Source organism: Mus pahari, chromosome 5 (genome assembly GCF_900095145.1).
Source record: "Mus pahari chromosome 5, PAHARI_EIJ_v1.1, whole genome shotgun sequence".
NCBI lineage: Eukaryota > Metazoa > Chordata > Mammalia > Rodentia > Muridae > Mus > Mus pahari.
Window position 1 is genome coordinate 44,114,446 of NC_034594.1, and position 23,158 is coordinate 44,137,603.

At 42.8% G+C, this 23,158-nt stretch overlaps 2 protein-coding genes across 3 annotated transcripts; both read right to left on the bottom strand.

The window, feature by feature from the left end:
• Positions 1-845: 845 nt before the first annotated feature.
• LOC110321851 (gamma-crystallin A) lies at positions 846-3,456 on the bottom strand. Its single transcript, XM_021198401.1, has 3 exons — positions 3,428-3,456; positions 3,081-3,323; positions 846-1,182 (listed from the first exon to the last, which is right to left on the bottom strand). Exons 1-3 carry the CDS (start codon positions 3,434-3,436, stop codon positions 910-912), a joined length of 525 nt encoding a protein of 174 aa, XP_021054060.1. The 5' UTR covers positions 3,437-3,456; the 3' UTR covers positions 846-909.
• A 1,593-nt stretch (positions 3,457-5,049) lies between these two features.
• Positions 5,050-21,666, bottom strand: C5H2orf80 (chromosome 5 C2orf80 homolog). 2 transcript variants are annotated; one of them, XM_021199267.2, is made up of 8 exons: positions 21,529-21,666; positions 19,897-19,978; positions 18,350-18,432; positions 15,930-16,017; positions 15,494-15,565; positions 9,704-9,791; positions 9,280-9,400; positions 5,050-5,539 (listed from the first exon to the last, which is right to left on the bottom strand). In XM_021199267.2, the coding sequence occupies exons 1-8, from the start codon at positions 21,567-21,569 to the stop codon at positions 5,518-5,520; spliced, it is 597 nt and encodes a 198-aa protein (XP_021054926.1). In that variant the 5' UTR covers positions 21,570-21,666; the 3' UTR covers positions 5,050-5,517. The 2 variants fall into 2 exon arrangements, with proteins under 2 accessions (XP_021054926.1, XP_021054925.1); XM_021199266.2 differs by lacking the exon at positions 5,050-5,539 and adding an exon at positions 8,387-8,845 and having other exon boundaries at positions 21,529-21,611.
• Between the last annotated feature and the right edge of the window lie 1,492 nt (positions 21,667-23,158).

Genomic DNA, 23,158 nt, shown 5'->3' on the forward strand with positions numbered 1-23,158 from the left:
TAGACCAGCAGATGTCTTAAGGAAATTGGACCAGGCTGGTCACTGCACTAAGGAACAGAGGTAGGGAAAGCCATCAGCTGTTTAACTCTTGGTACTTTTCCTACAAACACTGGTTGATCAGGCTTCTCCTTTGGAAAGTTCTGCTTAAAACCATCTCTTCATAAATCTTTTCTTTAAAAAAAAACATGTGAATATATATGTATTGAAGGTATGTGCACGTGCATTTACATGTGTGTGCATTTGCATGCATGTGCATGTTTGTGTGCCTGTGAGTGTAGGTATGTGCAGAAGACAACTTTGGGTATAGATATTTGCCTTTTCCCGTTGCTTGAAGAGTCTCTTGTTCATTGCGGCTCACAAAAGGCTATCTGGCTTATGAACTTCTATGGATTCTGCTTCTGTCTCCCACCTTACTGTAGGTACACCGGTAGTACAAATGTGCACTGCTGCTTCTGGCTTTATGTTTGTTCTGGGAATCAGAACTCTGCTCCTCAGGCTTGTGCAGCAAGTGCTTTATTCAGGGAACATCTTCCCAGCCTCTCAGGCATCTTTTCTTGAAAGCTGTCTTGTGAAATAGCGGCTACCCTCTCTAGCAGCCCCCTTGTCTTTAGTGATGTGGCCACAGGCAGGAGTTACATTTCCTACCTTCTCCGGATTCTAAATGGCTGTTTATGTTTGTGTTTCCTCCCTCCTGCAGACCCAGAGGTCACCAAGGTATGCACCGTCCAGTAAGTACTGTTTCCTGACTGGAAGGACATGGGTGGATATTTGAAACCTCTTTCAGGGTCAAGTTCCCCAGGATACCATTTAATAGGGTTTAGATATTGAAGATAAGCAAGAGCCACTTAGTGCCAGGAACACAAGTTGTATATTTATTGCATGTATGGGCTGTAACAAGCTAAACGAGGCTTAGTACAAATCCATGACCCGTCGCAGAGAGCCGACCTTGGCATCCATGGCGCCCCAGTCGTGGTAGCGCCTGTAGTCTCCAGGCCTGAGCAGGTACTGGCGGCCTCGGTAGTTGGGCATCTCGTAGAGGACCCAGCAGCCCTCCATCACATGCATGGAGTAGATCTCATGGAGGCGGAAGCGATCGTGGATGCAGGAACAGTCGTCCGTGAGCTCAGACACAAGGCCCCGGTAGTCATCTCTCTCATACAGCCTTATCCTGTGAGAGCTGGTCTGTTGTGAGGAAGACAGAAGAGGAAAAACAATGATTTACAGGCAGTGTTGCAGCCTGCTTGCCCGGTCCCAAAACATAGCTTTCGGGTGAATCTATCCGGTGTTCGTCTTCCCTAAGCCTACTCCGTGTACTGTTGTTGTAACAAATTAGGAGTTGCACTAACACAAAGCTGACATGACCAGTGAACTCTTGTGAAGGAAACGAACACCGAAAGGCAGGGAGTGAAAGCACTTACTGCCTGTGTAACCAAATCCTACCAAGCTTACTTTGAAGCTGCCTTTTGTATGCATGACGTGCAATGATTCGGATTTACTTTGAGTCCACATACATTTCTTTTTCCTTTTCCTTTTTCTTTTTTTCTTTTTCTTTTTCTTTTTCTTTTTCTTTTTCTTTTTCTTTTTCTTTTTCTTTTTCTTTTTCTTTTTCTTTTTCTCTTTCTCTTTCTTTTTTTCTTTTTCTTTTTCTTTTTCTTTTTCTTTTCCTTTTCCTTTTCCTTTTCCTTTTCCTTTCCCTTTTTCTTTTTCTTTTTCTTTTTCTTCCCTCCCCCCCTCTCAAACTGGTGATGTAGACCATATCTCATGAAACTCTAATTACCTGTTTCATGAGAGACTAGTCAATAATGATTCATTAAAAAAAAAAAATACAAAACCACATGAGCTGACACCCATTGTACAATCTAGGCTCTAGGTGAGTATGAGAGTATATAGTAAAACAAACAAACAAACAAACAAAAAACCCTCACCAATATAATCAGAATACACTAGCTCTAACCAAGTTTAATTAATTGATTTTTCAAATATTTTTATATATCCTAAAATTGACAGATATTTTGTGTGCATTTATTAGGCATAGCATGGTGTTTTAAAGTAAGCACTATGCTTAAATCTAGCTAATTAATATATATTTATCCCACATAATCATTATTTTCATGCTGATACTACATAGAATCCACTTTCAGCATTTTTATTGTGTGTTTAAGATATATTTCTTTTAATTTTAGGCTTATGAGTATTTACCTGCATGTTTGTAAGTGTACTACGTGAGTTGTGCTTGGAGCTCATGGAGACTAGAAGAGAGCATGGCATTCCCTAGGACTGGAGTTACACACAGTTGTGAGCCACTGGTGGGCGCTGGGAACCGAACCCAGGTCCTCTAGAAGGGTAGCCAGTGTTCCTAACCACTGAGCAATCTTCCAGCCTCACCTTTCAGCAATTTTTAATAACTCTAATACATAACATGAACAGTCATCACCGTGCTAAACAGTAGATGTCTAGAACATGTCTAGTTCTTTGCTCTAGCTGCAATTTTTCTTTTCCTGATTGTCACTCCAAGCCTCTGGTCCCCTGCTTTGCCACTCTAGCCTCACTACTATTTTTATGCCTGGTGCTGAGAACAGAACTCAAGACGGCATGCCTGCTAGACAAGCACACTACTGCTGAGCTAAATCCCCGACCCTGATCTTCTTCCCTCCATAAACCTGCTGCTGTAGATCCCCCATACGAATGAGAACTTGTGGCCTTTATCACTACATATCTGACTCCTTTCTTTTAGCACAGTGGCCTCCAGGTTCATCCTTGTCATCACAAATGACAGGATTTCCTTCTTTTATGGCCGAAGGGTATGTGCTTAATTCAGCCAAGATTCATTTTAAAGGTCATGCTGTGGTTTCTTATGTCCTAAAACACTAATGCCCTTAAGTAAGAAATAATATATGGCTGTTCATGTGTATTATATATATATATCCATTCTATTTAGCCTTAAGAGTCGGGTCTTGATATAACTGTGAGCACTTGTCAAGCATTCCTAGCCTAAGAGCATTAGAACACAAACGGGAACAAACTGACCATCAGGAAGACCCAGTGTTCGCTCACATCAGCCAGGCTAAAACAATACTCACGTATGGAATGGAACGGCAGGAGCGGATGGAGTCGCTGAAACCCATCCACTGCTGGTAGTCAGGGTAGTCCCCACGACGCAGGAAGTACTGGTAGCCCTGGTAGTTGGGGCGCTCATAGAGCATCCAGCAGCCACTGTCCACGCGGATGGAGTTGCAGCGGCTGAAGTAGGTCTGCAGGTTGGGGCAGTCGCTGCTGCACTCATAGCAGCGGCCCTGGAAGCCTCGGTCCTCGTAGAAGGTGATCTGTAAAGGAAGAGACGGGGTAACAGCACATGGTCAACTGGAAGGCGCATCCCCCACACAGAGGGGGCACTCAACAGATGGGGGAGGGTTCTCCTTTGGCTCACCTTTCCCATCGTTGTTGATAGCAAATGGTCAGTGTTGAGTATGATGGGGACAGGAGTGGTAGCTGATATATATACAGCAGGATGGCTGCTATGTTGGCAAGAACCACACAAAAGGGGCCTGGGGGTGGGGGGGAAGTGTAAGGGGATTTCTGTGTTCTCGCGCTTTGTCATTTGGGATCATGGGGTAGGGGGCTCTCGTTCTCTCTGGCATTTTCGAGTTGTCCTCACTAGCTCAGTGAAAGGAATTCAAGTCAGCAGAGCCATTATGACCTTGGAGACAAAGGGTGCGCTTCTCATCCTATGCAGTGCTATCGAAACGCATTATGTACCCAGCATTTTGCAGTGTTTGCCTATAGAAACTGCTGAGGTGGAGGGTGGGGCCTCCATTTGTGGGAGCTCATGAGAATCACACGAGTTCCAGAGGCACTCTCAGGCACCAAGAGGCAGCAGCAGAAAAACCAACACATTTCTCTAATTGAAAAACAGTTGTGTGTCTTTATCTGTAGAATATGGGTCTCATGTTTTTAAAACTTTCATGTGTTTAAGATAAAAAGATTAGACCTGTGTATAGACTAACATATCAACCATGGTCATCAGTGAATGATAAGCTTATATGTAGGTCTTCATTTTATTTCTTCCTTTTGATTTAAAATCTCTTTAATTTTCCATATACACACATGCAAATATATATAAAACAAATTCAGTGCATTTAAATAGTAAAATTAATAAATATAATATATATGTCTGGGATGATGATAAAGTGAAACCTTTCTTCTTGGTCTAAAGTGAAAAGCACTCGGAAGAATCTGAGGCACAATGTTTAGAAGACAGCCATTCTTCCTGTCACCACGCTTCTTCCAGAATTACGTTTTGTTCTTAAAACCAGAGCTCCGACTTGTCTCTTTCCCCCCTCAGCAAACAGTCAGTTTCCCTGAGCCAGGATGACAGTCATCACAGCTTTCTTTTTTGCTGCCAACTGACTAGATGTGCTTCTCTATTGCAGGCATGGAGGATGGTCCAGCCTTGGAATGTCTGCTGTCATCCTGTCCTGGGCATATTTTAGGTAGTGAAGCCATGCCCATGAGGACACCCAACTAGAGTTAGCAATGCAGGCACAATAGCTGCATGAAAATCCTCAGGCATCACTTGCAGGGCATGGACAGACAGTGAAAGGATGGACAGCAAGAAGCGTCTTCTCAGAGTTAGCGAGGCTGCACAAAAGCAGACTGGGCCAAGTCCTCAGTGGCTAGAGCATTGGAGAGGGCTACAGGCCACTGATGTCCTCCTCTGCCTCCATCCTAGTGTTCCAAGTGTCCTGGTGAACTTCAAGTTCAACTGTGATTAAGCCCCAGTGGAAAGGCCCACATTGATCTCCCCAGCCACCACCCTACGTGGGAGTACCTCACTATTTTCAGAAGAGGTCAACAAACTGCTCTGAGTTTGCATGTGGCACCAAGACCATCGTGCGGACAGATGGCTGGCCCAGTTGTTAAGAAAGAGGAGACAGTGTGATGTGTTCTGAGATTCATCTGATGAAGTTGTTTTGCTAACTGGTCCAGCCACGTGCCTGTTGGCACTTGGCAAAGGCCGGGAAATAGCAGCACATTCTCTTTCCCCATTGGTCATCGTGTTCTACCCAGAAAGAGCTGGCATCCAGTTCTCTTTCCAAACTTTATTGAAATGGAGTGAGTTTACATTTTCTCTGTTTGAAAGTATGCTCATGAGAAACTGATTTTATTTGGGGTTAAAACTTTTCTCCAGAATTCTATGCCATACTTAATAATACACATTTGCTAAGATGTGTATCAAAGTCAGATTGTCTGGCCCCACCCAGAAATAGTGAACCCCCTCTGGATGCTCCAGCAGTCTCCCAGACACAGAATGAAATAGCAGAGGATAGACACATTTCTTCTTTTTGTCAAAATATAGGTGTGCAATATGCTTCCAAAAGAAGAAGGCTCAGTGGCAAACATGGTAATCACCGCAGTTTGCATTCAGTGCTCACTGCAGAGGAATCATGCTGGTGAACGCTGTAGCTTTAAGGCGATGACATCCCGCCTGCTCCTAGAAGCTCTTACGCGTCCACAGCACTAGTCCACGTTTCTAAGTGACCTGCAGAATGAAAGGATGGTTTTGGTACCGAGCACATCTCTATAACACAGACACATACACTAGCTTTCTCTTGGAGTTAAGGCCAAATATCAGATTCCAACAGAGAGGGATTAGATACGTGTAGATGTGAAAGGATTTCCACAGAATGGTTCTGAGATATCTGAAAATGTATTGTATTTCTCAACTGAAGGCAGTACGTGATCTCACATTGGATCCTTAAAGGGGACATTATCCGGGCAAGTGAAAAAAAAAATGCTATTTGGGTGATAGATTAGATAAAGGTAGCGATGTTTTAGATTCTGAAGTTAATAATTGACTACGAAGTAAAACATACAGAGTGAGTTGATAGGGTATGCACAAGTTTTAATAGCTCAGAAAAGATTGTTTTTCAGTGTCTGTAAACACAAACAAAAGACAGTAGGGAGAGTAGACAAAGAGAAAGACAGTAAGCTGGTGGGACAAATAGCCACACATATGTGAATCTGTGTCCTTTGTCCTATGACAACATTTCTCTAAGTTTGCAATTATCTCCAAATTAAATTTTTAAAAAAAAAAATTTGTAAAAGTCAAACTTCTTTGGACTAGCGCTACCCAACATAAATCATTTTCCAGCTCTGCACTGGTACTATATTATTTTAAATTTTCCATCTAGTACTTTGAATTTAACTTTATATTCTCCTCCTTCTATCTGGCTTCCTTCCATGATGCTGTGGGTTCTCTAGGAAGGGGGAAAGGATGGACTGGTAGCTTTTTATATGCTACAGTCTTGGTGATTCTCTGAGCCTTTATATGTGCACTAACTCATTTCATTCTTGAAATAACCTTGTAAGGTACATAGTACATTTTCTTTTATAGAAAAGGAAGTAAAACATAGGGAGATTAACTTTCCCAGGGAATATTGTTCATATCCATTTCAATTAAAGTAAACTGCCAGTACAAAAAACAACCAAACAACCAACCAAACAAAAAGCACTTAAATGTTTCCCAGAAAAGCTGGGTGTTTTAAAAAGTTTTTGCCTTTCTCTTAGCAAAAAGACACTGATGAAACTCAGTGTCTGGAAATAAAAAGAAATCTATGAAGAAAGATTTACGACATAGGGGTTTGAAAAGTAAAGGGAAAATGAAGAATATATAAGATATATATTCTTATATATAAAAGATTATATATATATATATATATATATATATATATATATATATATCCAAATATATAAGATAAACAATTTCCTCAATCAAAAAGCCATAAAATCATACTTTCAGTCAGGCAGTGGTGGTGCATGGTTTTGATCCAGGCCCTCAGGAGACAGAGGCAGGTGGGTGTCTAAGTTTGAGGCCAGCCTGGTCTACAGAGTGAGTTTCAGGACAGCCAGGGCTACACAGAGAAATCCTGTCTTAAAAAGAAAACAACAAGAGCCAGACGCGGTGGCGCACACTTTTAATCCCAGCACTCGGGAGGCAGAGGCAGGCAGATTTCTGAGTTCGAGGCCAGCCTGGTCTACAAAGTGAGTTCCAGGACAGCCAGGGCTACACGGAGAAACCCTGTCTTGAAAAACAAAAACAAAAACAAACAAAAACAAAAACAACAAAAGAAAACAACAAAAAGCATACTTTATATACATTTAATAAAATATTTACTTTATTCCATTATAACAAACCAGTGGTACACACACATATATATGTATAACAAATATTGACATATCATAAGGAATGTTAATATTTTTCCACTGTAATTTTGATGTATTACTATTATATTTTATGAAGTGGTTTAAAAGAAATACCCAGGAGTTGTAAAAAAAAAAAAAAGCCTAAATTATACAAAATAATGAAATGAAAAAGAAAGCACCAACAGACTTTCTGTTTTCAGGAGGACATCTTGGAAGGGGATTATTTAAAAATGGGCTTGAGTCTCAGCTGGAGAACAGGAGAACTGGGTAGTGCTTAGAAAGGGGTTTGCTGGTCAGACTAACCCCCCAGAGCCATTTGCTACTATTCAATTACCCACTGTAGGTACAAGTCCCCATGGCGTGCAGACCACTGTGTTTGTGCATGTGCACACACACACACACACACACACACACACGTGAGATAAGCAGGAAGTGAAAGTTCTGCTGTCACCAGGAAGCCAACAGCCACTGGTGATTATGAAAGAAAATGCATGGGATGAAATTGTATTTAACAAACATAACACCCAAATGGTGTCTAAATCTCAAATATTTACGACTACATTCTCATTACACAGGGTTATGCATGAGCCTCGGTGGGTCTATGAACCAGTTCTTGAGATTGGTCTTTGTACAATTACATTTTTTCCAGATTATCAGGGTGTGTCTGTGTGGTGTGTGTGTGTGTGTGCACACTCACAGGTATTCATGTGACCTGTGTCTAGGAGTCTTACTGGTTTTTGGTTGTTGCTTTATTTTGCTTTCTAAAGCCTGCTGTTTCCGGATTCTTTTGAAAGCTGTACTTTATACAGTTGTTCAGAAGCAATGATGTAGCTTGAGAAAGTCTATGCCCTGAAATATCATTGGAGCAAGTGTCTTCAAAAGAAAACCCAACAGGTGGCTGCTTCCTCAGCTTTCTGTCTTTAGAATAGTGTCAAGGTTTGATATAAGCAGACAATCCAGAAAGTCTCTAAAGCAGTCCCAGTGAGGAGGTTGTGTGTCTTTTCTATTTCTAAAAGTGTGTGTGTGTGGAGTGTGTGTGTGTGGAGTGTGTGTGTGTGCATGTAGTACATATATGTGTGTGTGTGCATGTAGTACATATGTGTGTGTGTGTGTGGTGTTGGTTATATTTCTAATCAATCATCCCATTTGTTTCTGAACACTAAACAAGTCTCAAGCACCGTATAGTTCACCTGATTTAAAGATGCGCATTGAAAGCATGCATGGCACAGTAATCGAGTGAATGGAAATTTCATTTTAGGTTCCAACCACAAACACAGACTTGCCGCTCAGTTCCAAACTCTTCCATTCCCTACCCCTTGCCTTCCCAGCTCAACTGGAGTCTCCCATTCTACAGATCTCAGATCCCTAAAACATCCCAGACCCCCAGCTTCACCTCTGGATCTCTCCAATCTCAGTTTCTGTTTAGTTAACCAACTAGGTCTCTCTGACTTTTGTTTATTTTCACCTTGTACATGTTGTGAGACCTCAGAGCTGTAGTAATATGAGGAGGACAGCAAAGGCCACACGATCCTTCTACTTTCCCTCCAGTCCCATCTGTCTCTGAGCTGATTCTAAATTCCTCCACATAACAGTTGAGGAGTGGAAGGACTTGGCAGAAGAAAAGGCAGGAGTTGGAGAGATGCTATGAAACAAAAAGACAAAATTCTCTCTTCCTGTTAAGATTCTTATCCGGAACATTTTAGGTGCAGACATTTTAATATTAGACACTAATATTAAATTTAATATTAAATCCTATTTGATTTAATAAATGGAAAAACATCAGATTCGCTTGTGACAAGTAATTTTCAAATGTTCAAAGCTAATCATGGCTGATGTCTACTTGAGCTTCACCATGTACTGTTCTCATCACCCCAATCAATCTGTGACTTTAAGAGGTGGGTACCATTATTTTTCTCACTTTCTTGAGAAGAAGAACCTGAGGCAGAGTGGTTAAGCAGCCTGTTCAAAACCACACAGCTGATAAGCGATGGGCTCCATATTCACACCCAGAACCTTAAATCCCAAATACTCAACTTTCAGCATGATATAGGCAAGGCCATCCATGTTTAGTCTTACTTTGTTGCTGGGGTGTGTGTATGAGCGCCTTTCCCGGCAGGATCTCCATTCTGCCCTGTTGCTTTCTTTGTAGAGCTGCTGGTGGCTTTTTTATTCGTTGCCCTTCTCCTCAACTTGACACCTGCAGACATATGCAGTACCACGCCTGAGTATAAAACTTAAAAAAAAACAGTGTGCACCACAGTGTCAGATCTTGTCTTTCTGGGCTGCATTGGCCCCCTGGCCAAAGGGTCTAAGTAGTAAGCCTTTCTGGTTAGGGAAATGTAGAAGGAGGCATACACCAACTTATGAAGGACGCCGAATTTTATTTTATTTTATTTTTAAATCTCACTAGATAGAATCTAACCAGTGTTATCATTGAAGCTGACCGAGTGGGCCCACCTCCTGGTTAACTTTCTCTACATCCAGAAGAGAGCAGGCTTACTCTGTCTCCGGATGCACTCTGCTGCTCTGGGTGCGGTCAACATGGCAAAAGGATGCAAGGAGCGGCGGGGCAGCAGGGTCTGGGAGACCTGAAAAGAAGACGACAGTTCCGGATTACAGCGGTGTGAGTTTTGTGCACGGAGCCCCTGCTGCTCACAGTGCCTGGCGGGTCTCAATCTCACCAACCGAGTCCCGGGTGTCGATGTGGCAGTTGAAAGGCGGGTGAACGTGGTTTTCATCTACAGCCTCTGCTCCGTGCTTGGTTCTCATGGCACAGAAGCCCCCTTTGCACAGGACATTCCTCACAGCCCTCTCCTGGCACAGCCCCTTCCTCTTTTCTGCCCCAGGCGCCTGCTTTTCCTTTGGTGAGTGAGAAACTTGCCCTGACATGCCTTCACCTGCTCCCCCCTGCCCCACAAACTGATGCACACTACAGGCTAGGAATTGCTACGTATGCAACTGGAATGTTTTTCTTTTAATGTGCCCTTAACTCTATTAATAATATTTTTATTAAAAAATAACTTAAAGAATATAATTTTATCACTTCCCCCGTTCTGTCTTATCCCTGGTGTTCCCAGCAAGGTGAGCTTCGCAGTCGTAACAGTCATATAGAAGGCTCCCCTGGGCCGTCATGTAATTGATGTGCACAGTCCCGTTTAATCCCCAGAATAGCCTGGTGTGGTTGGGGATGTGACATCAGACCCACTTACACATAGCAAACTTGCGTTTAGAGAATAAGCCTGCCATTTTGTGCTATTACTAATATTATAAGGAAACTTTCTCGTATGTTTCTGATGTTACTAGGAAACTTTCTCATGCCCAAGTTGATTACATATTCTGTTATGTCCTGCGCACTTGGAAACCAGTCGTAATAGAAGTCAGTAGACTTCTCCCCCTCCCCCACTCTCTTTCTACTTCTCCCTGTTCCCATGTGTTCCCAGCCGGCCTCTCTTTCCTTCTGTCCTTCTCAGTCCCCTGATTCTCTGCCCTCAGGCTCACTTGCTGCCTCTACCCCGTCTCCAGGTCCTCTCTCCCCTTCCTCCCTCCAAATAAACCTTGGCATGGGCCTACCAGCATCCCTGCCTGCCACTGCATCATATTTCATAATACCCACAGTAAGTTTGGACTCAAACCAACCACTCGGCAGCATTTCCTGCACCTGTATATGATGAGCTTTTATGATGTTTGCTTTTACAAACTGCCCCCTGGGATAGACCCCAACATAAGAGAGCCACCTGCACCAGTATAAGAAACTACTGGGAATAAGACTTCCATTTAGAGTAGGGATCGAGTAAAGTTTAATTTCCCAAGACCTCCCTGAGAACTGACATCCAACTTGGCAGAAAGAGTCATGTTCTTGGGTAACTGACATCCTGGTTGGCAAGTGAGGACATGAATGTTAGACAAGTCCCATCCTGGTAGACAAGTTAACACATGAGTATTAGACAAGTCCCCTGCCACGGCTGAATACCCCAACCAATGGGAGCGGGATGAGTGTATTGCAAAGACATGTTCCTAAGGAAATCCCTTATCCCTAAATCCTGATTGGTGGGGTAAGTTGGCACAGATGTTTGTGGATTTTAGGCTTAAAAGCCCTGCAGTATCTTAACTCAATGTCACAACCAGCTCCTGAGTCTGGATTTGTGGCCCTGATCGATCGGTCCTAGGGTGTATGCTCAATAAACTACGCCTGTCTGACTGAGATCAGTGTTTATATGCTTTGGAAGGAGATTCCTGGACCACAACAGGAGGCATCCAACTTGGAAGGGGGGGATCTGGGTCCGGGCCCTGTCCGCTTTGCCTCTAGAGTCATGATATTTGGGTGTTAGGATGGATGTGAATGCGGCTCTTTTTTCTTTTGATTTTTGAGATATGTTTTCTTCTGTGCAACAGAGACCTGGCTGTCCTGGATTCCCTTTGTAGACCAGGGTGGCCTGGAACCCACAGATATCCACCTGCCTCTGCCTCATGGGACTACAGGCATGCGTGCACCACTAGGCTCAAAGCTGGCTTTTAAAATGGGATGACCTTTGGGGAGACAGAGGAGAGCTGAGGTCTCAGGGTTCTCTGTTCAGCACCCTTATCTCCTTCCACACACTTTTTTTTTTTTTAAATGCTTTTTCTTCAGTTTAAATCAAGTTGAGCATTTTATATTTATCATCTGGGCACAGTTGTAAATAGCCAGTACTTATGTAAAGCCTTTAATTTAACTTTTTCTGGGTCCAGGGTCTTCATCAGGAAAACAAACCAAACCAAACTGGTAATTGAATTCCTTATTAATAAAAAAAAATAGGCCATTTAGCAGGAGCCTGTTGCTGAGAGCGAACAGTACATGACTTGCTGCTCTTCTTCCACGAGGGGGCAGAAGAGAGTCCTAGAGAAAGCCACCAGGCTAAGCCAGTTCCCACAAGTCCTTTCCAGTTGCCGGAAATTCGTCCCAATTTGATTTGTATTCCTCTTGGTTTTAAACTCTGGCTTAGAAACTATTTCAGTTGTTGCTTAGAAGACATTTTATCCGAAGGACTCAAAGGGCATTCTGCTATAAGCGGTAAATAAAGAACCTTTGACAACATCTGTTGTCTTTAAACCACTCTGACTTATAATTAAAACCGTTAATTCTGAAGTGATGTTAAACTCCAAAAGGCTGTTTTAAAATAGTCCTATAGTTTAATGTTTGAAATGTTACATTGCCACCGAGAGATCCTGCTGGTTCCTCTTCTAAGCTGAAGAGAAAGCTTGTGGGTGGAGTCAGCCTGCAACTCTGCATGGGGTGGGTAGGAGCTCTGGTGGGAGGGAGGGAGGGGGGGAGGGTCTGCTAGCATTGCTTCATCAAACCATAATCATTTGGAGGAATTAGTTACCCCAGATAAGACACGTTTGCATTGCTAATAATATACATATTTGCTTAGCTATTTAATGTTTATATACTTAGAGTCTCTATCAGACGTGATTTTGTCCCATCGACACATTTAGCACTCGGGAGGCGTTTTTAACTGTCCCGCTGTTGGTATGATTCTGAGGATCGACTGAACGAGTGATCCAGAGGACAAGCACGTAAGCAACGTGGCCTCCTGTTATAGCTCCGTTGTGTAGGCGGCACTTAGCCCAGCGGCTCAGACATCGACCTTTGCAAACCCGGACTGATGACCCCACCAAACCAGGAAGTCACAATGCAATCCCCTTCAGAATGAAGCATAGGAACTGAGACGCAATCAGTGTGACTGACACGTCCCCAAAGCTAGAAGAAGAGAAATCTAAGGAAAAAACAGCGATTGGGGATCAGGTTTGGGGCATTTTGGGTGAAGGAGAGAGGAGACAGGCGGGCAGAGAGAACACAGCAGCGAACACGCAGAGACTGGGCAGGGTGGTGTGTGGAGCCAGAACACCACAAAAGCGGGCCTTTCTTCAACTTAAAAACACAAACGCTGCTTAGCGGGGCTGGAGGTTGGCTCAGTAGTTAAGAGCACCAGCTGCTTTTCCATGAGACATGGGGTCAATTCCCAGGACCTACAGGGCAGCTCGTAACTGTCTGTAACTCTAGTTCCAGGGAATCTGACACCCTCATACAGACACATATGCATTCAAAACACCAATGCACATAAAATAAAAAATAAACAAATCATAGAAATCAAATCAGGTCATGTATTTACTTGCATTTCAAAAAATCAAAAAAAAAAACCCCAAAAAACAAAAACAAAACAAAACAAAAACTGCTTAGTCTCTTAAACCAAGATAAGCCTTGATACAAGATCTATATAAGACAAGGCACCTTGCCCATCTTGCTCACTGCTGAATCCGTCACATTCAGTTACATATTGTGAAAGAGCGAAGGAGTGAGCAGTGGTCAGGGAGAAAGCTGTAGTTCCTCCCTTCAGGACTTGAGGGAATGTGGATCTCAGCAAGAGTAAGGTGCCGAGAAGTTGGTTCCAAAACCATAAGACTTAGTAAACACTCGGTTATGGGGGCGGACGAACTAGGCGCCTGAATTTCTGTGACCCATTGCTCCAACAGTCTAGTCTGCAGGCACAAGATCAGGGGGGTAAGTAACTGTCCTGAGTCTGTGGCAGTGGCCTCCTTCTGAGTCCTTCAAAACTGCTTTGTGGTTGTGAGCCATTACTTACACACTGTGGTCTGTGGGTACAAGAACAGGAGATAAATAATTGCCCTGTATATATGGCTTTGACCCTGACATCTGCTCTCTTTCTTTTCCTTTTTCTTTTTTTCTTTTCCTTCCATTTATTTATTTATTTGTTTGTTTGTTCATTTATTTATTTATTTAATGTATGTGCGTACACTGTTGCTGTACAGATGGCTGTGAGCATTCTGCTTGCTCCGGCCCAAGGATTTATTATCTATTATTATATCTGAGTGCGTCAGCTCTCATTATGGGTGGCTGTGAGCCACCATGTGGTTGCTGGGATTTGAACTCAGGATCTTTGGAAGAGCAGGACAGTCAGTGCTCTTACCCGCTGAGCTATCTCACCAGCCCGCCCTGGTCTCTTTCTGAACTCTTTCAAACTGCCTTATGGTTGTGACCCGTTGCTTATATACTGTTGTCTACAGGTAAAAGAAACAGGATGGGCACTTGTCCTGTGGCTGCTGTGTTCATGGCCCTGGCTCTGCACTTGCCTATCTTTTAAACACAGATGGGAGACATTGCAAGGGGCAGTGAACGGAAGGTCAGGGGTGAGCACTCTGGTTCAGCTTCCTTTACCCCTGCCCCACCCCACCCCACCCCAGCCCTACCCCTGCCACCTACCCGACCCATAAAAGTTTTCAATGGATCACACCCAGCATTTAAATTCTTACTGGATGTCGACACACTCAAAAACTGTGACAATGGAACTGCTTGAAAATCATTCAGTGTACTTTATTTTCTCAAATACTGAACCTCATATAGCCCAGGCTGGCCTGAATTCCCTATGTTGCCAAGGATGACCTTGAACTCCTGATGCTCCAGCCTCCCTTGCCTAAGAGCTGGGGTTACAGGTGTGTGCCATAAGCCTTATGGGTCTGGTCTTCAATCTGGATGGAAGAATAAATACATCAGTCCAGTGTCGGAGAGTGGCTTGTTAGTCCACGTTATGAAGCCGGAGTGAGACAGTATGGTGTGCAGAAACATCGGGATCTGGACTCCCAGCCCAGTGCTCTCTGCTGCCAGACTCAGCCTTCCATAAAACGTGGCAACACGTACTACTCTACTTAAAAGGGGGCATTTTACAAGCATGTGTGACTCAATTAGGATGTGGTTGCTTCCGGTTTTTCCCTTTATTAAAAGTACAATTATTTATTCAGGGGTGAGGTGGGCAGTTGCGTGTGCACAGGTATTCACGTGGAGCTCAGAGGGCAGCTGCCAGGAGTGTACTGTCTCCTTCTGTTACATGGATTTGGGAAATTAAATCTGGGAGTCAAGATGGACTACAGGAGCTTTTGCTTGCGGAGCAATCTCAATATCTCAGTTTTGGGTTTTTGACATAAAATTGTTATTTATATGATGCCTGAAAATATATCATTGTAAATGCATATGCTAAATAATCTCATTCAGTGGCTGCAAAGTGTAGCTCAATGGTAGAATGGATGCTTAGCATGTGCAAGACTCTGAGTAGAATTCCCAGCAACACACAGAGAGAGAGAGAGAGAGAGAGAGAGAGAGAGATGCACATAAAGAGGTATGTGTATGTATCTGTGTTTGTGGCTTGGAATATATGTCAGTGGTAGAACACTTGCTTAGCATATACCATATATAGGCCCATATACATCTTTGTTATCAGCACTTCCATATCACACTTACCTTGGTAGAATCAGGACTGGCAGAAGAATTGGCCCCATAAATTTTAAGGACTTCTTCAATTGGAATACTGTTCTGTGAAATAAAAACAATGTGTTGTTCTATTGTGCCTTTTCTTTATTATAAAACAAAGTTACTGCAGCTCCAGTGGATCGAGTATGGTGAGGCAGCACAGCAACTAGACGATAATTTGCAAGTTAATGGGTAAACACGTCTTCTAGACACTTCTGTTTCTCATCCTCTTATTCCTCTCCCATAAATATTTTTGCAATATGGTATGGAAGTCAAATCTTTCATTATACATTTAAAATAATGATTTTTTTACTGTTAGTAAATCCAAGGTATTTAGAAGCGACATTAAAAACAAGTAAACATGCACTAGGACCAAATGATCTTAGAAGACACAAAGTGCGCACATGCACAGTGCCCTTCCCCTCACCATTAAGACTCCAGCGTAAGATGATAAGATCATTGCTTCTCGCTCTTTTCGGTTTGGATACACAGGTCTGATGTGAAGTGGTTCTCTCCTAAGGGGAAATATGGAGAAAAGTTGGGGGTGGTATGTGTGAGTGTGTTGGTACACATGTGCACATGCATGTGGAGAACAGAGGTCAACTTCAGATGCCATCCTCTGAAGCCACCTGCCTTGGATTTTTTTGAGTAAGGAACTCTCACTGGGACCTGGGATTCACCAAGTAGGCTAGGCTGGCTGGACAACAAGTACCACGTCTTTGTCTCTTCAGTGCTGTGATTATAAATTTGTGCCACCTCACCCAATATTTTATGTAGGTGTTGGGGATCAAATTCAGATCCCCTTGCTTATACACTAAGTGCTGACTGACTGAGACCTCGATTTTCCCAGCTCCCAGTCTTGTTCTTTTTGACACAAGCTAAGGTGTGACAATAATTCATAAGTAATTAGCAATGACTGTGTGTTGTCCACTTTTTAAATAGGATTAATATAATTGATTTTCTGCTGATGAAACATGTACTTTGAATTTTGCTTTGTTTTGTTGAGATAGGATCTTTCTGTGTAGCCCTGGCTGTCCTGGAACTCACCCTGTAGACCAAACTGGCCTCGAACTCAGAGATCTACCTGCCTCTGCCTCTGGAGTGCTGAGATTAAAGGCATGCGCCACCACCAACCAGGAATACTTTGAATTTTTAATTTGCCAACGAAGTGATGTGTTTTTCTTCCTTGTTGACTTTTCCTAAAGCTGTTATAAATATCGATGGTTCCTGTAGTAATTAAGTGGTTATGGCTTTCTTAGCAGGAATTCTCATCCTTCTTTCTCTTCTGCATCTGGTTAGGGGGACCTGTCTTACTTTACTGTAAGCTTGCACACCTGTAGGGAGGTTGAAAATACCCCTAGATTCTGTGAACGGGTCTTGCCAGGGTGATTCATGGCCAAATCAGGAAACAGAGACACTGAGTCATGTCATGCTTGCTTGTTGTTTGTTTAAATCCATCTGGTTGTGAAGTGAACGGACACTAATAATGTCCACCCATAAGAAAGATACTGGGGGTAGAACCTGGTAGCAGCTGGTGAGGCTCAAAAAAAAAAAAAAAAAAAAAATCACATTTACTTGGTGTGCTTGTACTTTTGTGTGTGTGAGGGGGTCTGGAGAGGGGGAGTGCTTGCTTCACTGTGGAGTTCCTGTGAAGGTTAGAAGACAGTTTGAGGGAGTTTGCTCTGCCCTCTCCTCTCACCGTGTGATTACAAGGGGTGGAACTCAGATAGTCAGGTTTGTAGCAAGTCATTTGCCCACTGAGACATCTCACCAGCCTGAGTTTTAAGTTCTAATGCCAACAGTCCAAGTCATGAACTTTTCAGATGTAGAGGCAATCAAACCCACCTCTCCACCCACCCCACCCCCCTGCTCTCTCACCCCACCCCACCCCTTTCTCTAGTTCCTTCCTTAAGGTTACCCAAACTGGATTTTCTGCTTGTTACTGTCAGTTCCTCGCCTGGAGCTTGAGCCAGGAGAGAGGAATAGGAACAACATCTGGACTTTGGACTGAGCTTTTTGATCCTGCCTCTCCGATCCCTGTCCTGAGCGGTTGACTGAGTCTGCTGAGTCACTACGCTTGAAGGAAAATGCTGATAATCTTGGGAAGGCAATGATCCCAGGGACTCAAGTGCTGATATGCTCCAGAACCTGTGAACGCATCCTTGGGAAGCAGTTTCAGTCTTTACCTAGGGAACTAACCGGTGTGGAGCTTGTATTCAATACAGTGAAGCCGTGCTTCTCAGCAGACACATCCCAGGCAAGACTATTTAAAAACAACTCGACAGAAACCAATGAGTACAAATACAAAAGATGCGAGCATACCTGTGATGTCCCCAAGCTGAAACTGTGGTGTGTTTGCAGGCTTCTAGCTGGAGGAAAAGTTTTGCTCTGTGTTTCTACATCAGAGGGCCTCATGGGAAGATGCCGGATAGGACTGGAACTTGCTCCAGCAATTAGTCATGTTTTATAAGGAAAAACCACAAGGGCAGAGGAGATGGCTCAGGTGGTAAAGGGTATAAGCATGATGACGACTTGTGTTTGGAGCCTTCCCTCATCGTTCATATAAAAAGCTGGGCATGGTGGCACAGCCTGCAATCCTAATGCCCAGGAGATGGAGGACGAGACAGGAGGCTCTCTGGAGCTTGCTAAACGGCTAGGCTTGCTACTGGTGAACTCCAGATTCAGTGGGAGAGAGACCTTATCTCAAAAATAAGATGAAGAGTGACAGAGGAAGACATTGACCTCTGACCTCTGTATAACTCACATCCATACACATACATATCTCTCTACCCACACTAAATAAATAGATAGATCAAAAAGAAAACCAACAAACATATTTCAACTTACACTTTCTCCCACTGGAGCCAAGTTAAGTTTTCTGAGTGATCTAACCATTGACTGGCAACACTGATGGCCAAGTCATAGTGGGCCTGGAATCAGGAAGTAGAAAGCAGAGAGGTAGGTTGAGATCTTGGCAAAGCAAGTCCCTGAACAGTGGTACTGCTAAGCCCATTGTCTGCCAAGTTTCAAGTGTGTGTGTGTGTGTGTGTGTGTGTGTGTGTGTGTGTGTGTGTAGAGGTGTTTCAGAATCTTCGGGGCATTAAGTTTATCTCCCACTAAACAGTTACTTCCTGTGTGTAGTCCAGAATAGTAGGAACCCTCAACAGAAAATTGGGGAATGTGGTCCCCTAGAATTTCCAGTATTTTCTTGGGTCTCAGTCTCCTTAAGTTTTAAAAGAGCAAAAGGAAAAGGTGAGGAAAGAAAGCTACAGAGAACAATTTTTTAATCATGTTTATTGTTAGAGGACATAGCAGGAGCAATGGACCTCTCAGACAGAGGTGACTGACAGGTAGAGAGCCTCATACCTGGTACAAAACTGAGAGTCAGTTTGCATGTTGATTCTTATTACAGCGATGACCTTTTCCCTGGTTGTTTGTAAATTTTTACTTAGTAAATATGCTTACCACTTATTAGCAACATTTTCTTTCCAGCCCACATCCAGGCAGATCTGGGTTCGTTTAAGGTTCTAAGAATTCCTCAATCATGTAATGACATTCTCCAGGGACTGAACTAAAGTGAAATGTCAACCTAAATAATAAATAAGGGTTTTGGACCCTGGTCATTCTGTTGAAACCTCATCTGAAGTTTGACACCTGGGTTAGTTACACTGGTCATGCTCATTAGAAATACAAACCCAACCTTGACCTCCAGAATAGAAATGGCATTGTAACAAAACCTCATTCAAGTTTGAGAAGTCCAGTTCCGATCTGTTTGGTGCCTCTGTGTGATGTGGGCACACAGAGAGGCAGGCTTAGCTACAAACTCGGAGTTGCTCAGAGGGAAATTGAGGAAAAGTGACACATCCCTCTTAGCAGGGGGATAGCACCTAGGCAGGGATATGCTGAGCTCACTCATTTCGTTTGGGTTAAATCTTTTTGTGCTTTCTTCTCTAATTTCTGTGTGGTGAGCTAGCAGAACTCCACATGAGCCAGGGCCCAGTATGAATAACACAATGGATTCTAGGATCATGTATCACTTAGCCTTCTCCAATGGTAAGTGCTTAGAGTCGAGAACCACACTATTGCTAATTTTGTCAAGGGCTTACCATTATGAATTAGCATTTTATCTTGCAGTCATTTGTTTTAAAATCTTTTCTTGACTCTGCTTATTTTCTCATTCTCATTTCGAGCCCTATTTAGTGGGTGAAGATGATCATAGAGACAACCACAGTATGAGGAAAACATTGGAAAGGGACAGGGTGTGTGTATGCATGCATGCGTGTGTGCCTGTGTGCCTGTGTGTGTATGTTAGTTACATATGCATTTGATACCTATCCTCTCCCCTTATTACATACAGAATGCAATGGGAATTGCACCAGCGTGACTTGGTTTACCATATCATCTAGAAAGGTGAGTTGGCCTCTTCCTTTAGGATCAAATTCATTTTCCCGAAGTCTGATTCCAATATACTCTCCCCTTAAAAGCAAGAGAGCAACATTAAACTCTTGGGAGCGACATAGGGTTCCACCCTCAGAAAGAGGCTTTCTTCCTGACGCCTCTGCACACCCTCAAGACAAAAATGCAACAGAATTCAGTCATGGCCTAGTTGCTATTAATATTCAAATGTGGCTTACATAGTGATCTCCAAAGGCTGCAGGTTTAAAATATCTAATCACAATGAACTTAAATCACATTTATCTTAAAATTAGACACATTGTTAGAATAATTTACAGTGAAAAATAAGAGGAAGGATTCAAAATGCCAACATACAGAAAAGATTTTTGCAAGAGGAGGGCTAAGATCCATTGCATAAAATAAAGATTTCTTGCCAGGCATGGTGGTGCACACCTTTAATCCAAACACTCAGGAGAGAGAAGCAGACACATCTCTTATGGGCATTTGTATTCTAAGAACAGGCCATGACAATAAAGCCTACTTTTTTTTGTAAAATTTCCCACAGAACATACTAGCATTAGTCACTAACATACACACACAGAAGTTAGTATGTGCAGCAAGAAAATATTTACTTATTCACTTATTTATTCTATTTACTTACTTACTCATTTATTTACTTGTTATCCTTTTTTTTTTTTTTTTTTTTTTTTTTTGGAAATAGGATCTTTATGAGTCATGGCTATTCCAGAGTTCTGTAGACCAGAGCAGCCTCAATTCATAGAGATCCACAAACCTTTGCCCCCCAAGGACTGGGATTAAAGTATCACAACCATCCTTGTCAGAGTTGGCATTCTTATTGTGTTTTTGGTGTTGCCTTTTAAACAACTGTTTGTTTTTTGTTATTGTTGTTATCTTAGTATCCAAACACACACGTATAAACATGAATGAATTCTATACGTTTATTCTAGAATTTCATAAAGATGTAGTAAAGGCATTCATTTTCATAGGCAGACAAAGGACATTTGATGGTATCTATGATAAGATCTTTGATGAAAAAACATATTCATGTTGTGCCAACATTGTATACATAAGACTTCTTGTTGTATGATCTATGATTTTTTTTTTTCATCAACATTTGGAAAGTACCCGGTTAAAGGAAAACTAAATGGGATAGGGAAAATGTATGGGAAACTTCATCTTCTTTTAATAGTCAAGAAAGTTCAGAAGTCAAGAAAACAACGGAGAGGGATCATTTGTTTGCTAAGCTTGGCAATAAAAAAAAACGTCAGATACCGGGCCCTAAGGCATATTTGGGGATTTATATCTTTTGCCAGTAAGTGCTGCCCATTTCGGTGGTGCATCCTGTCCCCCTAGACTGTAAGAGGTGCCTTCCACATGCATGCTCCTGAAGGAGCATCTTGCCAAGAGATTCTGCATCCTGCCCTGTACCACATGTGCCTGTGTGGCAGGAGGCAGAGACGGAAAGCATCTGCAGGCTCCCCCCACCTCATCCCCAAGCAGAACAGAGATTCCCTCCTTAGCTTTTTGCCCACCTGCCAAGCTAAGGACCATCCGTGAGAGCATTCCAAAAGCAAGGCTCAGAAATGAAAGTTATTCTCAGCGATACTCACAGCAGCCTTTTCACCTCCTGCTTCACAAGCCTCCTTTCCATGACGGGAAGGCACCTTCCACCCGATAGCCTTTAGGAAGAGCAGTTTCTGCAAGCCCAGAAACTACAGCAGCAAATCAGAGGGGATATGGATTAGGGATGCTGTTGCTACAAATACCAGTCATGGAGTTTGAGGCTGTGGAAGGGATCCAAGACCATCCAGAATTCAGGCCTCTTACCCAGCAAATTCCAAGTAGAAAGCAATCTGGAGGCTAGCCCTGGACCTTGGGCCCATCTGAGAGATTATTCCTTTCGAGTTTTAATTTAAAAATAAGCTTAGTAACTAACTCATTTTTTTTTTTTTTTTTGCCTGTGCATATGAGTGCAGGTATGCATGAGCCATGGCACAGGTGTGGCTGTCGGAGGACAAGTGTCAGAGGACAAGTGTCAGGGGATACCGTGTGGGATCCAGGGATGGAGCTCAGGTCCTGAGGTCGGAGTTTGAGTAGTTTGGCCTGCTGAACTGTCTCACTAGCCCTCTTTCAAGTTTTTCTCACACTCTGTGTGTGTGCAGCCTCACAGTACTCAACCTTGTAAAACAGAGATGGTTCCTGGCGCAGTTGGCAAGGCTCTTTGGGGAGAACCACCCTAACACACTGACTTGTGATCTGAACGCATCGGAAGTGTCCTGTGTGGGGTCGACTCGGTGACTTCCAGTGTGTTCACAACAGAGTAACAGCTCATGATGGAACTAATCTGTATCCCCACAGCTGAGAGGTCGTTTGACAGTCCACACAATAGTGGCAAATGTGTCTTCCTTCAGTGCCTACCTTTACTTTTAACTGGAAATTGAAGACAAGGTTATGGGGTCAAAGGCTGAAATGTATCTGAAATGACACACGCAAATTGTTATTAATAAATGAAGGAACTCAGCAACAAATATGACTGTAAACTAAATCTATCAGCATCATTTGTATTAATTGAAAAAGATTTGGAGCATTCTGTGGTGACTAGTTTGATGAGTCATTGTGTCTGAATTACTATTATTAGATATTTGGGCAAATGCTAGCCTAATGTTTTTATAAAATTGTTTTCTGGATGAGATGAAACATTTAAATGAAATAAACATGTAAACATTAAACTTTAAACTATAAAGTATATATCCCTCCAAAATTTGAGCAGCCTTACCTAACTTGTTGAAAGCCTTGAATGAACAAGAGTTAACCCTTCCTAGCAAGAAGGAAGTCTACCAGCAGACAGCTCAGACTCTAACTGCCACTCTTGCTGTGGTCTCCAGGCTGTGTATCTCCTCCATCAAATTCAGAATGACCAAGCCGCTACACTTTGAGAACCAGTTTCGTTTTGTTTTTTAAATCACTATCAGTCTCTTTCTCTGTCTCTTTCCTACTTGTGGTAGTTAAGAAGCTGTCTTAGTACAGACTACACCTGTATATACACACACACACACACACACACACACACACACACGCACACACACACATACATATACTCTCACACACATATACACATATATACACACATACACTCACTCTCACACATACGTACATATACACACTCACACACATATACATACACACACACAAATGCACACACACATGTGCATGCACACACACACACAAGCACACACATGC

Coding starts and splice junctions, on each gene's coding strand:
- LOC110321851 (XM_021198401.1), bottom strand. Junction 1,183..3,080: donor CCTGCCGTTCCATTCCATAC/GTGAGTATTGTT, acceptor TCCTCACAACAG/ACCAGCTCTCACAGGATAAG.
- C5H2orf80 (XM_021199266.2), bottom strand. CDS start 21,569: ATGGAAAGGAGGCTTGTGAAGCAGGAGGTGAAAAGGCTGCT. Junction 9,401..9,703: donor AGAGTGCATCCGGAGACAGA/GTAAGCCTGCTC, acceptor ATATGTCTGCAG/GTGTCAAGTTGAGGAGAAGG. Junction 8,846..9,279: donor ACACACACCCCAGCAACAAA/GTAAGACTAAAC, acceptor TTTGTTTCATAG/CATCTCTCCAACTCCTGCCT.